Raw genomic sequence first — 19,850 nt, 5'->3', positions numbered from 1 at the left:
TCCTTCCCACCTGGCTACGGAGGCGCCGCTAGGCAGGTACTTTACCCACCCGGCTAGCCCGGTCGGCCTTCGAAAATGTAACTGCATTGGTTGCATTATGATACAATGTTCAAGTAAACTGTCCGTTACACACGATGTCTACTACTGTACTAAGTGATGACTAGACTTCGGATAAATGCATATAACGCAAATAATTACAAGCAATATACTTGATCATTTTTTAAAATGTTGATCTCAGAACTACGTAACAAGTGACTGTACTGCAATTAAATTAGCGTGCGAGAAAATTTCACTGAGCGTGGTAAACGTTTTAATGCTGTTTTGCTATTCATTTTCAAGCTATCGACTCCATCAAATGAAACAATTTCGTTAAATATGCCAAAAATGCAATCTGTAAAAGAGCGCTATAGTGATCTGTGACAGCGTTATAGTCAGATATGGGTTATAATATAAGAACAGCGTTATAGCGAATCAGCATAAAGCGAACTGCGTTATAACGGGGGCCTGCTGTATTCCGAGCTTTGGTTTAAGTGGAAAATGAACTTAGAGATTTGGATGCAAGCCAATTGTAATATGCAATGTTCTTATTTTGAACAGCCTTAGAACATTTATTGGAAAACTAAGGTTTAAATAAAGGATGAGATTTTAAGGAGTGTGGAATAAAGGATTTGATCCCTACAAGGATAATTTCACTGGAATGATCTGAGCAAACACTGACATCAGAAGATTTAAAACAGTAATCCAACCAAGGAAAAAAAAAACCTTGCAGATTCCCATTTTGCATTTTTGTAATGCCAAACAACACAAGGTTGAGAATGGTCACAAGACAAAGGCTCCACTGGAGAAGAGGCCATCACCAAGTTGTGGTACCTAGAGGACCACTCATCTCAATCGTGTCTGGTATTCTGATAGGTAAATGAACAATCTGTGCTAGGTTATTGAATGAAAGATGAAAGCTGTGAAAGAGATGCTGTGCCAAAGTCTCAGCATCTTAACCAGCTGGGTCTGTGTGACTAGAAGCCAGATAGAGTTCTAAACATTAAAATACAAAGGAAAATTACCTTACTGTTAGGAAAGTTGAACTGGTGCAAGTCAAGTTTCAAAGACAGGAAGTCAAAAAATTCCAAATGATTAGTGGAGTTGGGATAATGATAGAGGCAACAGATGAATTTGACAGAATAGGGTGGAGAGATTTTAAGCCAGAGAAGATCGAAGAGAGGAGATTCCAAGTTACTAAGTCTCTGACAGGGAATATCAGTGCAGACATATGCACAAGTACCACCATTGAAGCGAAAGTAATCGTACAGCAAATAATTGGGATAACTGAGATGAACAGTGATTGAATCAACCAATAATTCAGATTGTCTGCAAAAGTACTTGGGTCTTGGCAGACTGCAAATGGACATCATTAAGACTGGAACTGAGACCATGTATATTTGTAAAAGGAATGAGGAAGTGTTTGGAAAGTTTAGATCTTTTTGCAGATGAGTACTTGCACATGGGAGTTATATCCAGGTTACTAACAGAACAACCAGACTTCACCGAAATTCAATACCCTTGACTTAATGTCACCTGAATAATAGCATTTTATTCTCCCAGGTAGCAAAGCCCAGCTAGAAATACCTGAGAGAATGTCTGTGACAGTCTCAAGGACCTATTTTTAATATCTGCATTTAATTATAACATCTGAAATATAGTAATGTCCCATTACCTCCACTTCATACCAAATTAGACTTAATAAAAGAATTTTTTAGGCTTTAAACAAGGATAACAACTGCTTTCAGTATCTTTGCAATCATTTTGTAAGTTTATGTGATGTGAAATTCAAAAAAGGCATTTTCTTTGGACCTCAGGAAAAAAATAAATAATAAATAAAAATTAATTTTATTAGTAGGGATAAAACAAGAAAGATGTCAATTAGATACAAGACAAGCATGAAAGTTCATTTCTTGCATTCACATAAATATTTTATGTTGCCTGAAATTTTGGTTCCATCAATGAAGAACAAGTGAGCAATTCCACCAAGATATAAAAAGGAAATGGAAAGAATATACCAAGGAAAGTGGAATGAAAACCTTATGGCAGATTACTGCTGGTCTTTGAAAAGGGAGACGTGGCATAATGCATAAAGCAAAAATCACAAAATGTTCGGGACCAAATACCTAGAATCTGTTCCAAGAATTCGGGTGGATATGCATAAACATTCACATTTGCAATTAATATTCTTTTATTTTCTTTGCTTTGAGTTTTGACCCACTTTATTTTTTAAAAAAATTTTAAAAAGTATACAAATTATTTGAATAAATAAAATAAAAGTTACAAAATAAGGAAAAACAAGTTTTCTTTTATCCAAATTCTGTTAATTGAAGAAATAATGGATTAAAATTTTGAAATTATCATAGGGAAGGCAACATATTAGAACAGAAACAACAATTCTACAAGTTTCAATTTGCAGGTCTATGTAACTTATATCTATCCCATCATATGACACTAAGATTAATACTGAAATTAAAATTGATTGTCATAATAAACATATAAATGCAAGTCAAAATCTGTTAGATATAGAAACTGGGCTACAAATCACACTACAATTTGAAGTGCTGATAATATTTGTGATGTAAAATTCACTTTTTTTTTTTTTAAAGGCAAGATTAGGCACAAGAATCTTAATTACTGTGCATATCTGAGATTTGCAGGAAAGAACTAAAATAGTTGAAGTTTTTATTTCAAATATGATTCCATTATATTTGAATAATATTAATTCAAGAGAGAATCACACCTACCCATTGGACAATAACACAACTTGTGGAGAAGTTTCACACAGAAGAAAGTGTATGAAGAAAATATAATTTCAGCTTCCAAATGGAACGAACACTGGAAATGTGGTGCAACAAAATCCTAAAAAATTCACAAGAAAACTGTCAGCAGATGATAAATGTTAGCTGGACAAGCATTAGAAGCTTACACTAGGATCTCCAATTGTTTCCATATGAATTCCAACTTGTTCAAAACTTGAAACCTACAAATTAAGGAAAGACATTATGCTACTGTCAAACCATGTTAAATGTCTCTGAAGATAATCAAAATGTCATAATACAATGTCTGATCAGGCTCATTTTGATTTAAATGGCAAGGCAAAAAACAGAATTGGCATAACAAGGTTTGAAAATCCCTTGGCTTATCCAGAAAAGTCAGATGCATCTAAATCATGTTAATGTGTGATGTAATGTATCTGCCAATACCATCAATCCTTGTGTTTTGAAGTAGGTAGGTAATCTTGTAATTGTGATTGCAGAGCATGATATAAACAGTACATTCATGACCTATGTATGCTGCAATAAAATAATCTTTATCCTCATTGTCCTTAATTCTCAAACCTAAATATTTTTTTGAGGCACCATTCACCCTCTTGCCTATTTCAGGTTAAGAACTGGATGTGTTGCAAGCAACAATCCTATTTTATTTAACATATATTCCTCACTAGACTTATACAACTAAATATCCCCTATCATCACCTATCTGATTTATACTGGTTCCCTCCTCTCTTAATAAAGTAAATAACAATTATTATTATTATTATTACAGAACTTTAACACTTAATGATACAAATAAAATCCATGATTATACTGAGTTATTCAATTAAAGTGAAATCCAGTTTGCAATATAACAATTTTATTAAGAATGAATGCAGAATTCAATTAAAACTTGTTAAAAGAATACGCTAGAAGTGTGCAATTTGCTCTTATAGACATTAATTTTTAATGTGTGATGCAACCTTATGAAGAATACATTCATCAATGACATAAATGTAATTCTCAGTGCTTTGCTTCAGTCTTATCTGGTACAAGCCTTTTTTGAATATTATGAAATGTTCCTTGATAATGCAAAAAATAAATTGGATGTAAGGTAATGTTCCAAAATAAGCAAGTTTTCCTTCAAGAAAAATAGAAATTATGCATTGCAATAAAATTTGTACTGCTCCTCAAATACCACTGCTGTCAAAGTGAAATTGCCTTCTATCACTTTTTTGTTTGTTATTGGTTTTTAGGAGCATTAGTGACTAAGGCCATATGCAGTGATATGCAGTGGTCATTCTCTGACCTTTCCACATCCTCCATATTTGGTGGTCACAGGCTCGAACCCCAGTCTAATCAAGAAGTGTGCTACGCACTGCTGCTCCTGCCCACGTGACTACAGAGGCGCCTCTATCAGTTGTCTAAAAATATCTCATTCCATTAAGCAATGGGCTGCTTGATATGGATAACCTGTATAATTCTGTGATTAACCCTGTATAATTCTGTAATCATCCTAAATATAAAATACTGATTTTATTTATTTATTTATTTTTTTTTGAAGAGTCCAAAATTTACAATACATCTTATAAAGCCAAAATTTCAATGACTGCAAAACTTTTGATAATTTACATATTTCTACATAAATCTTAGTGATATAAGTTTTGACAGTCATTTATACAGGTAATACAATATAATAAAGTACTTGCTATTCATTACAGAAATAATTTAATGTTATGAGAGTTTACAAAAAAAGAATTCAGCTCTGTAATGTGAGTAAACTTTTGTAAACGCTCATCACATTAAATTTTCTGTTTAATGCAGAGCAACTGCTTTGCCTTATATAGTACATAAATCTGTTATGAAGGAGGTTAATATAAAGAAAAATTCAGAACAGGGGAAAAAAACTTACTTATGATCCTCACTTTGCATATACTCTGTCAGACATGGAATAATATCCCCTAATGTTCCACTAAAGTTAAAAATAATCAAAAAAAAAAGATTATTCATATATAATTACAAAAATTATTCATATATGACCGTGAAATTTTTCATATCTACTATGAAAAACAACACTTTCAAAAAACCTATTTTAAAATCTTAGGTAGTGTAGAAATAGGCAGAACGAAACATCTGCCTTCTTTTCTTAGATTGTAATTTAGGGCAAAAAAAGTTTCCAGCTATGTAAATTGTATATAACTATAATGCATAGCTGCCAATTCTCTGGATTTATGATAAAAAAATCTGTCAAATCAAGTCAAAAAGATGGATTCTCTGTCTTTTTGACTTGATTTGACTCTGTTTTGCTGTCATAACATAGTTTCTCAGCCTTTCTGTAATAACCCCCTGTAATCAGCCTTTCTCAGTCTTTCTGTAATAACCCACAACAATTTTCTCTGTTATAGTTTAATTTTTAAAAAAATTGTAGAACTATATAAAAATTTGTGAATTTCTTCTTATTTTCATTAACAAATATACAGCTTTAATAAATACCTGAGAATAGTTTGCTGTAGTTGTTCAGTTATCCATAAAAAAAGTAAACTCTATTTGTACAACCTTATGAATAAAATGGGTAAATTAGACTTAGTTTAGCAAGTCAGTTGATTTTCTATCATGAATTCCTAAGTTCAAAGCATGCCAGTCAAAAGTTGTTTTCCTGGCTCCAAACCGAAATCATAAATAGCAAATTGCCAACTAAGTTTTCAAAAACATTAAGGTAAATATTATTTAACTTTAAATATAATTGTTGGAGAATCAATTTGTCACCCAAGAACACTATTCAAAGAACAAGTTTTTGGAACCAAATTAAAATGAATTGTTTTGCGGAAAAAAAAAAAAAAAAAAAAACACTAGTCCTGTTAAAATCCACACAACCTTTCATGCTCTAGAACAGGAGTGGGCAACCTCTGGTCCACAGGCCAACTCCAGCCTGCAAAAGTGCGTGATCCGGTCCAAAGTCATTTTCAAAATATATTTATGAATTAATGGAATGTCTGCAGGTTGCTATGCTAAATATCGATCCAGATATCAATTTACTGATAAAAATAAAAGTATCAAATCTCTCATTAAATATTATAAAAATATAATATTGCAATGTTTGTTACTGGAATTGTATTTGTATTTTTATCTTCAATTTGTATTTCGTTTTTCTTATTAATAAAATTAATTATGTGCATGTATAAATATTAGAATAAATAACATAAAACTGTTTATGACAATTTTTTCATTATACACCATTTTAATAATCCTAAAATTCGTAAAAAGCTAAAATAAATTTGGCCTGTATGTACCTCACAGACATTTTATTTAGTCTGCTATTTGTGAAAGTTGTCCACACCTGCTTTAGAATACAGAGTGATAATAATTGTCCCGACAGCTGATTACCCTTTGATTAAATGGAAATTTTCTCGTATCCAGTCTACAATTCTTTCTTTTATCTAAATTTATATCCCTTGTTTGCATCATCCTAGAAAGATGAAAATATGTGCTAATCATTGGGTTTGTTCTGTCCCCTCACCCCTTTAAGGCCTTAAACATAGCAATCAGATCCCATGCAGATGCCTAATATCCAAACTTTGTGGCTTACAGAACTTTTAATTAATAAGGTAAACTATTTTAATTATTTTATATTAAAATATTTTAAGGTAATCTTAATCTAAATAATCATATTTAAATCCATATTTTGATTCCCCTCCACCTCCTCAAATTAGTTACAATCAAGCAAGTACATGATGAGAAAGAGAAGAAAATAAGTATACATCATCATCGGCCATTTTCAATCCACTGCACGATGAAGGCCTCTCCAGAAACTTTCCAGTTCCTTCTGTTTTGAGCACTGGCCATCCATTTACTACCCAAAAACTCATGAATTTCATCTATCCATCTCCGCCTTTGTCTTCCAGGTCCTTTGTCTTTCTTCTAGCTCCTCTTGGGTACCATTCTGTTATTTTCTTAGTCCATCTGTCATCATGTCTTCGAGCTATGTGTCCTGCCCAAGACCATTTTAGTTCTTTAGTTTTGATAAGAATGTCCTTTACTTGAGTTTGCTGCCTAATCCATGTGTTTCTCTTCTTATCTAACAGTCTGATTCCCAATATAATTCGTTCCATTCTTCGCTGTGTAGTTCTCAGCTTCTCTTCTATTCTTTTGGTGAGTGCCCAAGTTTCACTTCCATAAGTCATGGTGGGGAGTATACATTGATTCATTATTTTACGTTTCAGACAAACTGGGATATTGCTCTTCAGTATGTGACTATATTTCCTGAATGCTATACATCCAAAATTTATTCTTCTCTTGACTTCCAGCCATTTATCATTATTACAGCTAATAACTTGTCCCAGATAAGTATGACTCCACCTTTTCAATTACTGCTCCTTCAATCATTATTTCCCTTTCCATGGCATACTGGTTCGGCATGTAAACAGTATACATGCTTAATGCTTAAAGCAAAAAACTACAACCTTTCTTCTTTTTACTTTATGGTGAAAACTACAAATTATTCGAGTATATGAAGTATTAACCTAAACTATTCGTCTACTTGCCTTAACTATACGTAACTTACCTTGCTGACTGAGCAGCTTGAAGAGCTGCTTCCAGGTCTCCACATCTCAAACAGTAGTATATCATTGCCCAAACTGGGTGACCATCAACCATGCCATCCTTCAGAAAAATATCACAAACATAAAATCATAGTAATATGCATGTGAAAATAAAATAAATAAAACTAAACTGGCACACAACATAATTAAACAATTCGCACTCATTAAATATATATAAAAGAAAAAACATGCACTCATTAAATATATTAATTTTAAATATAAAAAAAAAAGGTAAAGTGCAGCCATTATCAACCCACTGCAGGATGGATGCCTCCTCAACAATTCATGCTGAGGGAAATGGACCATAATCTGCCACACTGGTCCAGTGCGGGCTGGCAGATCGACCGTATTCATCAGTCAGGGGCTTGAACCCCGGTCTACTCAAACAGTGTGTGCTACTGCACTCCCGCTCCTGACCACTCGGCTATGGAGTGTCCTCTTAAATATTCTTTTAGTGGCATGGTGTACAGATATATCAAGAACTGCAAAACTGGTTAAATAATGAGTGCTTAAACCTGTTCAGAGTAAGTTGCCTTTAATTCTTAAAGAATTACAGATTATTCTCAGATGTTTTGTGATACTTCCCGTACCATTTCAGTGAACTCCCTAAGATACCATCAGCCTCACATACTGATTGGTATGTGAGGCTGATGGTCACAATGACAAAAATGATATTATTTTGAGGTATACAGGAATGTGGCTAAAAGCAGATGAAGATGAGGCACTGGATATTATATGACAAAAGGAGGAATAGCAACAGAATTTCAAGTAAAAAATCCATAGGCAGGAAGTAACAAAATAAATAAATAAAAAGTAAACAAGAAAAAGTTATAAATTACATCAAATTTCTCTTATTAAATTTGCTAATTCTGACAAGGAATTCGAAAAATATTTTTACTCTAAGATTTAGTTTTGATTTTACTGGCACAAAAACGACTGCTTCTCTCTAAGAGAAATGAAGAATGACATGAAATGACAATACAACAGGACTTTTACTAGGCAGAAAATTTCCAAAAAAAAAAAACACAATACAACTGGGGAGAAACCAATTACATCTAATTAAATTTATAGTTATTACCATTTAACATATTAATTAACATTTATTGTTTGGAGGGGAAAAAAATCACAGCATTCATGTTCTGTCTAAGCTGAACTCTTTGCATACTAGTATGTTTTTGAAAACAAACATTTTCTTTACCATGTCATTATATTTGTTCTAATACTACCTATTATGTTTCTGAACTGCAAACTATTATTTTTAAATATTTACATATAATTATATTCTATAATTGGACATCTCATTAATTCAGAATACCCACTATCAGTATAATTACTGAGGTTTTACTGTATATTATTTTTTTAATATGAAATTTTTAGCAATCCTATTATTCTTTTACTTTTGAGGAAAGGTGAAATTAAAACATTCATACCTCTAATCCTGGAGGTGCAACAGGAAGGTGTATGTTCAAAAAACTCCGAACCAAGAAATAAGTTCCAGGAACACCACCTAGTTTGGCCTGATGAAGGTTACCATATACAATGGCCTGAATGTATTGAAGATATCTAGACATATCAAAAAGATAAATAAATAAACAAATGATCAAAATTATTTATAAATGCCTAATAAAGTAAGGATTAATTATATATTCAAATACACAGGCATAACTATTTGCTTTCTATAGAATGGACACTGATAATTTCTAAGAAAATTAACTATATTACTAATAAGATAAGGGGAAAGGCTCCAGGCTGCTGGAGTATCAGGTATGAGGATGCATAAGTACATATGCTTTAAGTGACCATCGTTCAAGCCTACAACTACTAAATACAGTGCTGTTCCTTGCATTCTCTCTCTCTCTCTCTCTCTCTTGTGAACTCTTTGACCCTGTGGTCATACTAGAGCATTAACATAAAATTTATTTATTTTATATTTAAAGTGTCATGTTCAAAGGTACCAATTGATGTCTTTTGATTTAGCAGTACCTTTCCAACATCATTTCACATTTTCCATTAATAATGAATAATCAAGAGTGACAGCTAAAGATTTCGGGATCACTAAAAGAAAAAGCTTCCCTTACCATGGTTCATCATTCACATGAAGTAAACTATAGATGAATTCACCTATCACTTGTGGTACTCCATTCATCTGAAATAAACTATTTACTTGAAAACCTAAATATTCTTACTATTTTCTACGGTGCACTCACTATGTTTAAAAGGATTTTGGAAGGCACCAACAAATGGACACTATGTGCTTGGCAGGACTATCTGTCTTATGTCATGAAAGTGTGTTTGAAGAATTTGTAAAATAAAATAAACTTTTTAAAAAATTTTGGGGAAATTTTTATTAATCTAGCATTTAGTTTTTGATTAAATTTGGCATTCAGTTTCAAATTTCATATAATTTACTGATATGTGAAATCATTGTGCCAATTTACTTCACTATCAACCTTCCATTCACTATTCCTCTCTATGCTATCCATTTTCTCTAAATTGAGGGAAGTCAAGAATACAGCATTCCAGATCTCTAATCCTAAAGTATCGTGCCCTCTTTCCTCTATGGCTTGCTTGACACCATTGATCCAGTCTCTTCTTGGTTCTATCTCTAGACCTATTACTACGGGTGAATAACATCATGTTGTATGTCAATAAGAATACAATAAAGGACCATCTCAATAGGAATTGTATTCTTAATGAATTCTTGAATGGGAAAGACTTGACTGACCAATGTAGTTAATTATTTATAATGAAGTCATAAAACAGCTGGAGGCAAGAAACAACTTTTACATTACAGGTAGCCCTCAGTTTACAACGGGGTTCCATTCCTGAAGGAACTGTCGCAAAAAAAAAAAAAAAAAAAAATCAGTGTAAAATGAACCTAATTATATAACGTAAGTCAATGAGTTACGTTCCAGGATACTCTCAAAACTAGAATATGTAAAATAATATTATTGTATTTAAAGCTCTGAAATGAATACTATGAAAGTAAAAATAGTATTTTTAAGAATATAAATCACAATTAAATGTAATACAGTATAGAAAAACCAAACAAAATATAAGTAAATAAAAAAAATTAAATTTTGTACATTTATTTTGATATGTTCGCATCCCAGACTGAAAGTTTTTGTAAGCGCCACTGTAAGTCCCCTGCATTGATCTTTTTTGACAGTGGCATAATGCAGAGATTTTACTTCTCTGATGAAGTCACTGATTAAGGATCTTTTCTTTTTTTGAAGAAAGAATACACTGTTGACTGTCGAGATTTCCTCTTTCTTTCTTTGAGAATCTCAGAATAAAGGCCAATGGATACAATTATACTCCTTTTCACTTTTGCACTTCACTCCCAAACAGGGTCAATCTCACAGAGCTCATCAGTGAGGGTCTCCATGGCTGAAAGATGCACTGTAGATCGCTTTTATTCATAGATTTTAGAGGCGGTTCTTCATTTTTTTTCTTTCTCCTCCTCCTTCTGTTGGCTTAGTTCCTTAGCCAATTCTTCCAAGTCTTCATTGGAAAGCTGCTGTCCATGGCTATCCAACGCTCTGTTACGTCAACAGCAGTAACCTCATCCAATCCTGCCTCTTGCACAAGCCTGCTAATGTCTTCAATTGTGTGCTCCACTGGCTCTAATCCTGTGATGAAGTCATGTATAAATTGGTGGAGAAGTTTGCACCACATTCCATTCAAACAGTTCACTGACAATTCCTCCCAAGCTGTGTCGATGTTATTAATGCCCTTCAAAACGTTCAATGAGCACCAATAATCCTTGATAGTTTTGTGTGACCTGTCCAAAACTCATCATTACCATGAAGGTTTGGAGGAGGTAATAGGCTTTAAAGGTTGCTATTACCCCCTGGTCTCATCACCGCCCTCTTTGGTTGCAAAACTGAAGTGGTGTTTGGTGACATGTAAACAATATTGATGTCCAGAGAAGTTCTGACTTCAGCAAGGTTTGCAGGATGATCAGAGGGATTGTTCAAGAGAAGAGCCTTGACTGGTAACTCATTCTCTTGACAAAAATGGAGCACAGTAGGGCAAAAATAGTTTGTGTATCCAGTAGTGCTGCATTCCTATGTGCTGCCAGTAAGCAAAATAAAATTTGCCGTCCTAAACGTTGAATACTGATAAGTGTTAACTAATCAGAAAACAACATCGAAAAAATTTCAGCACCCTCTTGAACTGCCGCCTGTAAGCAACGCTTACCTCGCCTACCCACTTGCAGTGGCCTTGTGTGTATCAATCCAAGGTTTCTTGTGTCACCCAAGCCCTCCCATTTCATTTCCAGTAGACTAGCAACAAGGCTTTGTTTAGGCCCTTGAGGATAATTACCGTCTGTACAATGGCTTCAAACTCTGCAGGAAATGCTGCAGCAGCCTCAGCATCTGCACTTGCTGCCTTGCCACTTAATGTCACACAGCAGCACTTACTTCGAGATTTAAATTGCATGAACCATTCCTTGCTACCTAAAAATGTCTCATCACTGCCCTCTTTTTACTTAAGATCTTCAAAAATTGACTTTACCTTATCAGTAATAACAGCTTGAGTGAACGGAATGTTTTTTTTTTATTTAAGTCATCTACCCACAATGATAATACAATAACATCTCCATTTTTACTAAAAGTTTACTTCTGCTATAACTCATTTGCATCGCACTTACTGTCATAGCATGTTGCATTGACTGTTTTATTTTATCTGCATTTTTCATTATGGTACTCACAGTCAACGGAGGCAATTTCATACTTCTACACACATTAGGATGTGTCTGACCATATAGCATTCTATGAATTACCTCCATCTTTTTTGGCATGATAGATCTACATGACTTTTTAGTGACATTTTCACATTCACTTGGTTTTTACTGCACTTCTCTTACTAGACATGGCAGATCTTATTTAATTAATTTAATCAACAATTTTTAATTAAAACTCACAAATTTACACTGTAGAATACACTGTAGCCCAACAATAGAACACCAACAACAAGCAAACTGAGTGTTCCTCTCCTCTTATCTTCATCCCTGATTGGCTTAGATGGTAAATGGGGATAGCTCTCATCTCTGATTGACTGTGCTGTTTCTTTGCATCATATCTGGTATTTATAGTTATGCATTTTTGAAATTTTTTAGATTTTTTTTTTAATATTTTTGGCCTTCTGGTTTCAAAACTGTTGTTATTGTGAATCTTTGCAAAAGAAACCATCATAAACTACCTGTATTCCTGTATTTCTCTTTACTTCAGTAAAGCTTTAGATGTGATTCCCCATGAAAGGCTATTATACAAACTAGAGCAAATTACAGATTACTGTAAGATCCTTTGTTGGATCAGGCAGTAACTGAAAGGTGCAGCAGCAGCATTCAGTTCTGGGGATCCTCCTGGACCTTCTTTTATAATAATGACAAGGAAATACAGTTGTCACAGTTGCTGATGATTTAAAAGTAGCTAAACAACCAAAACCAGGTCATTTTGCTTCAGAATGATTTAGATATGCCAGATGTGATTGAAAAATTGCAACTGAAGTGTATTGCTTCTAAACTGACTCTACAGTGAGGAAAACAGGAAACATTTTTTGTAATAAGAATAGATGGAATAGAACCAAGGTATGTGGTTACCAGGAGCTAAAATTTATGAAGATATTAATGGGTTGTCAGATTGAGGGGGGGGGGACATTATTATTCAAGTGGAAACTAGTGGCATTAACTACACACAAAAGACAGGTGATTTGTTAAACAAATATTAGGATAGTGCTAAAAAAAATTGCCATGGGTTAGATCATAATGTATATGTCTGCAATTCTGTCCTGGCATGATAGTAGAAACTATATGCTGAAAGCCTTGCAAATGAACTCAAGACTGGGAGACTCTGCAAGACTTTGGTGGAAATTTTTTTATCAGCATGGCCCACCTGCAGGTAGAAGAAATCCATTTTGTAGAGACAGAATACATTTAAACAATGGCATTGCAAAGGTCATTGCCAATATCACTGAGGAGACCTTAAGCATTCAGGGAAACTGCTAGTTAGGGAGGCTAGGGGTAATAAAGATATGCATTTATCTGATGATAGGTTATAGTTATGCTTCCACACGACTAAAAATTTTTTGTATGAGACTTCAGAAGAGGAGCATTCTGATGATGGAAAGATGTACTGATGAAAGCAATATTTTAAATACAAAGTAAAATTCCATGAGAAAATACTACTATAAGCAACTGTATGGAATGTGTTCAAGTAACAACAAACGTAAAAAAGGAAGACCCTCATATGTTTGCACTGCACACTAATGCTGGGAGTATAGTAATAAATATCATGAATTTGAAGTACAACTAATTTCTGTTTTTGCACGAACTTTTTTTACACAAATTCAAAATGAATATTTCATTCTCTTTTTACACGAGTCATTTTGATTTAACATGATTTCTATGAATTTTTTTTTGCCTAAATTCTAAGAAATTTTTTTTTTATTTGTGGCATATTAGTATCATTTCTATATTACACGTACCAATAGATTGGATAACAGCTAGTGTGTGCGTTTTGAAACGTGTGCTTTTGTTTACCAATGTGTACGTCTAGGTATCTATGAATCAACGTTTTTATTGAATTTGGTGCACATCTACGGTATTCGTGCATTGTATCTTCAGAAGACATTTAGTAGTAAGCTCTATTTCAAAGTGAAAGAATCTTTAGTGAAATTTGTGCACATATAAATTTATTAATTTTGCCAATAGTCCAATAAATTGTAAGTTTACAAATTTTTCATACCTTATTTTATTAATTATAACTGAGATATTTTTCGGTAGCCCTTATATAATGTCAAATAATTCGCCTATTACCAAAATGAAAAGGAAAGTGATTTCTTTGGAACTTAAAATTCAAATTTTAGATCGTCTTGCAACTGGACAAGGGGCTACATCTGTAGGAAAGCATTTTGGTGTACATGAAGCTACCGTAAGAACTATTAAGAAAAATGAAGCCGCAATTAGGAAGTTGGTATGTTCTGGAACAAAAGTAAGTGTTAATTCATCATCATATACAAGAGATACTGTCAAGGAAAAAAAGGAAAAGGCTCTGGTAATATGGATAGAAGATCAGTCACAAAAAAGAGTACCAGTAGATGGAAATGCCATCAAGCAAACAGCACTAAGAATTTACAGACAGATTAAAGAAAAGGAGCCAAGCACTTCATCGCAGTTAAACAGAAAGTATGAATTTTCTGCGAGTACAGGTTGGATGACAGGGTTTCTTAAAAGGAATGCTCTTCGTAATATAAAAATCAAAGGTGAAACTGCATCTGCAGATGAATCAGCTGCTAAAGTATTCCCACAAGAACTTGCAAAAATTATTGAAGATGGAGGATACACCTGATCAAGTGTGGAATACAGATGAAACTGGTTTCTTCTGGAAACGAATGCCGAACAGAACGTATTTAGCCAAATCGCAGAAAACTGCTGGTGGTTTTAAGGTAGCTAAGGATTGTGTCACCTTATTATTTTCCTCCAACGCTTCAGGAGATCGTATGTTGAAACCACTGCTGGTAAATCGAGCCCTAAACCCACGTTCAATGAAAGGTGTAGATATCAATAAACTTCCTGTTCACTGGATGGCAAACAAGAAGGCCTGGGTGACCACTGTTATCTTTACAGAATGGTTCAACAAATGTTTCGTCCCAGAAGTCAGACGTTATATGAATTTGAAAGGTCTCAAATTTAAAGTTCTTCTGATTCTTGACAATGCACCCAGCCATCCTGTCTTGGAACACCCAAACGTACAAATTTTATTTCTGCCACCTAATACTACATCTTTGATACAACCGCTAGACCAAGGTATAATTGCGACAATTAAAACATACTACATAAAACGAACATTCCAACACGTTTTGGACAAACTGAATGATGAAACACTAAGTCATTGATGTGTGGAAGAAATTCTCAATTATGGATTGTATCAATCAAGTTGGATTAGCATTAACTGAATTAAAACCAGCAACTTTAAATGCTGTGTTGGAAAGCGGTTTGGCCACAATGTGTAAAAAGCAAAGATCCCATCGACCGATCTTTGACCAAATTTCCCAAAATCATTACAATGGCACACAAAATTGGTGGAGAAGGATTCGATGATCTATCGTTTGAAGATATTGATGAATTGTTAACCGACAAAGCCCTAAGTGAAGATGAAATATTAGAGGTTGTCCTTGGGACTCCTTATTTCCCAACATCATTACAATGGCACACAAAATTGGTGGAGAAGGATTCGATGATCTATCGTTTGAAGATACTGATGAATTGTTAACTGACAAAGCCCTAAGCAAAGATGAAATATTAGAGGTTGTCCTTGGGACTCCTTATCCAACAGAACGTAGTGATAATGAAGAAAATGATGCTGTTCTAAATGCAGAAGTAATAAAAGAAGGTCTGGAACTGGCCAGAAAATTATGCAATCATTTTGTCGAACATGACCCTAATGAGGAACGCACTGGGAAGTTTCAACATGAACTGAAGTTGTTCACAGCCTCTTACAGAGAATTATATAACGGCCTAACCAAAACACGAACACAACGATTAATAACTGAATTCGTTCGTAAAGCCGGTGAAACATCAGCACCAGAGGAGACTCGTGCTGATTTTGCTCAAGAGATCACAGAAAGAATTTCATTAATAGAGGAAGAAGACTATGTCCACAACATTTCTAGTGATAGCAGTGATATTCCAGTCGTACGCAAACGTATGCGCCATATTATCAGAAAGTGAAAATGAATAAAATCTTATGTGTAAAACAGATTTTTTTGTTCATGAAGAATTTTTTTCATTTCATATGCATACAAATTTACTTTAATACATTTTCGTTACATATTATTACATGTGTATTTTGTTGAAATAAAATAATAAGCTTAAAACGAATATTTTTATGTGTTTTTTTTTTTTTTTTTTAATTATTTTTACTGATTTTTTAGGTCCGGAACCAATCTTCTTTTCTTCCACAAATACAATGTATTTTTTTACACAAATTTTTTACACGTATTTTTCAGGAACATATCTATCGTGTAAAAACAGAATTAGGTGTACTAGTTAAGTCAATAAATGCAGACAACACAGGAATAACAGAAAGATGGTTCCATTCTGGTATACTGGATACAGAACCCTTTTTATTTTTTTATTTTTTGAAAACACAAAAGGTAATAGAAGCTACAGTACTTAATATTGTACTGGTTAGAAGTTTGAAAAGATGACAATATAGTTAGGGAAGGATGTTACATGGTTGTTTTCCATGAAAATTAATTACTTTAATTAATAACCATTCTTATACCATGTGAAATTAATAATATAGTTTATTAAACTTATTAAGATTATAGCCCAAATCATTATTCACTTAAAGTGACGTTTCAGGCATCTTACTGATATCTATCATCAGACCAAGCTGTTAGGAGTAGAAAATAGAGAGGATTACAATTTGGGAACATTTGTAATTAATTATATTCCAATAAATATTAATTGTGAATTTCTGTTTTGTTTACACAAGGAAACAGAGTTAAGAATAAATAAATATATATGGATAAACATACATAAAAATAAAATTCTTACCTGCTCTCAGACTCCTGCTTGCCAATGCTTCCAAAACCTGATGTGCACACTGCCAACAGTTAATTTGTAGTTGAGGGATTAAATCTATTGACCAATAGTAAGATGTTTTACTATCCTGGGATCCAATAGTTCTTGTTAGAGAGGAAACCTTGGGGTGAACTTTACCTCATACTCCGATCATCTGTGGTTGTTCAGCAGGCTGGTTCTGGGGCCTGGAGGGGGGTTGTATGTGGGCTGCTCTTCTCGATATCTGGACTATTTTCCTTTTCCCATTTTTCCATTTCTTCTATTTTCTTGTTGAATAGGTGGAAATATTGAGAGTTGAATTCGATTCCTTGTTTTTCTGTTAATTGATGAGGCTCCAAACATTTTTATGAAGAAGGCATCTTTAAATTTTCTTCTGTTGTACTAGTATTGTTGAAGTCCCAAGTGTCACCACACTGGAATGTGTGTAGGGCTGTGTTGGATTTTAGGATTATTCCATATTATACATCTTTTTCATGTTCTTTGATTCTACAGTTGAGTCTTCTAAGTGATTCTCCTATGTATGTATGTACCCCCACACCTACAGTCTATTTTATAAATAAGTTCTCTAGGTTTGTTGGGGTTATTGGGCTGTTATTTTAGGATCCAATTAACCAAGACCAAACTCTTAAAAAAGGTGGTGATTCCATATATTCTTGCTTATTTTGCTATTTTTGTACTGATTGATGGTATGTAAGGTAGGCATATGGTGGTGGTGGTTTTGTCCCTGTTGAGTTGGGGGTTGTGTGAGGTTCTTAACAGATGTCTTATATTGCTGTGTTAATAACATGTAGAGGAAATCCATTCTTGAAGGCAAGTCTGGTTATTGTTTGGAGTTATTGTTGGAGGAAGAAGCTAAAACATGCCTCCTTAAAGCAATAGACAACCACATCTATCTAGGATATCCAAGACCCCTACCAACCTCATTAATATTACATCTTGTAAACCTTTCAATAGGGGAAACCCTATTTCTCATTTTACAGAGGGTTCTATATGCAACTTTATGGCTTTACCATGGGAAATGCCCTCTCTCCACTCATGGCAGAAATATTTACGTCAAAATTAGAAAAAGAATTTCTGGAAAACCAATCTAAAAAAACCAAAATTCTGGAGCAGGTATGTTGACGATATAATAGCCATCTGGAGTCACGGAACAGAAAACCTACTAAAATATAGTGGAACTTCTCTATTACGAACTTCTATTTAACAAATTTTTTCACAAAACACTGCACCTTGAAATGAAATTACATGTAAAATTAACCTCATATAGAGAAGTGTTAGTCTCTCTATAACGAATTTTTAAAAAAAATTAGTAAAAGCATTTTAAGATTTTCAAGCATTTACTGCTAAACAGCCACTCAAATATGCTGCCTCTTTCCTTCCGAAATTGCGCATTAGCATCTGGAATTAAATAATTATCCTTTTAGTGAACATTGTGGCCATTGACGAACGTAGGAGGGTCTTTATTTCATTTTTGTTACAGTTATTAAACCAAATGGGTTTTCTTAAAAGTGGTCATAAACTTTACAATAAATAGGGTAGATTTGTAAATTGATGTTGGCTCAGGGGAAAACGAAATTCGCTGCGGTAAACTTGAGCATGCTGCAGCGGCAATACATAGAATGCTACCATAGTCGGTTTTTAGTAATGCCTACTAAGTGACATTCGCTTCTCACCTCAGTTGTACCACATAACCTTCGTGTCAATCATTATATGATATGTCCGTTCTCATCTAACTGCACTCCCAATAGATGGTTTTCATGAATTTTTTTTTTAAATTTTGTTCGTCATCAATCACATAAGCTATATGCTCTTGTATTTTTTTTTTTGAAAAGTAACATACAGCATATATTAACCATAAATTTTTATTTCATGTATATACGAATGAAAGCAGAATAAAAGAAATTCACAAAGTCGTATATTTCTTCAAAGTGATTGATTGGAAAGGTCACGTGATACTGTTGAATTGGCAAGCAAACGTCATTGAGTAGGCAGTACTAACAATTCACTATATGGCCAGCGCAGTGAAGTTTGCGGTGTATGCATAGGCAAGAGCTGCAGTCGAGTAATTTTTACAATTGCGGAAACAATGTCAAAAAGAAAGTGTTTAAGTATTAATGATAAAGCAAAGATTGTTATGATATTGACCAGGGTTTTAAGAAAAAAGATGTTGCGGAGAAATATGGCATACCTGCAAGCAGTTTATCTATGATTTTAAAAAATCGAGAATCAATTTTAAATGCAATTGAAGGAGGAGCAGACAAGAAACAAATTAAGTTGTGTATATATGAAGATGCTGATAAAGCTGTTCTAAAATGGGTGCAAATGATACGTGAAAAGAATATACCAATATTGGGCCTAATAATTAAGCAACAAGCTCTGAAATTTGCACAGTCTCTTGGAATTTCATTCCAAGGGACTGTGCAAATACAGAATGTAATGCGAGCACTGGGTGGCTAAATAAATTTAAGAAGCGCCACAGAATTGTGGAAAAGGTTATTTGTGGAGAAAGTGTTAATGTAAGCGAAGAAGACTGCAACAGTTGGAGGAACAATACCTTAAAGAAGATTGTGGAAGAATATGAGCGTAAGGATGTTTTTAATGCTGACAAAATGGGTTTATTCTTTTAAATGTTTACCGAATAGAACACTTGCTTTTAAGGATGAAAACTGTTTTGGCGGAAAACAAAGCAAAGAAAGAATCACTGTGCTAGTTGGAGCAAATAAGACAGGAAGTGAAAAATTAAGACTTTTAGTCATCGGAATATCAAAAAACCCAAGATGTTTTAGAGGCACAAAATCTTTGGAAGTTGACTACACCTTTAATAAAAAAGCATGGATGACAAGTGATATTTTTGAAGAATGGATA

General features: G+C 33.8%; 1 protein-coding gene across 2 annotated transcripts in view; it reads right to left on the bottom strand.

The window, feature by feature from the left end:
* The window catches only part of LOC150090015 (nuclear pore complex protein Nup93-like), a 220,838-nt gene that overhangs the window by 104,304 nt on the left and 96,684 nt on the right, over positions 1-19,850 (bottom strand). For both annotated transcript variants that reach the window (XM_090368937.1, XM_090368936.1), the window contains exons 10-12: positions 8,821-8,953; positions 7,354-7,451; positions 4,705-4,764 (exon numbers count right to left, since the gene is read on the bottom strand). In XM_090368937.1, the coding sequence (XP_090225063.1) occupies positions 4,705-4,764; positions 7,354-7,451; positions 8,821-8,953 (291 nt within the window). The remainder of the gene's footprint in view (positions 1-4,704; positions 4,765-7,353; positions 7,452-8,820; positions 8,954-19,850) is intronic.

The sequence above is a fragment of the Mastigoproctus giganteus genome, chromosome 2 (assembly GCF_048544385.1).
Source record: "Mastigoproctus giganteus isolate SK-2022 chromosome 2, ASM4854438v1, whole genome shotgun sequence".
NCBI lineage: Eukaryota > Metazoa > Arthropoda > Arachnida > Uropygi > Thelyphonidae > Mastigoproctus > Mastigoproctus giganteus.
The sequence above is the reverse complement of the archived record's forward strand: the minus strand, read 5'-3'. Positions and strand labels throughout refer to the sequence as shown.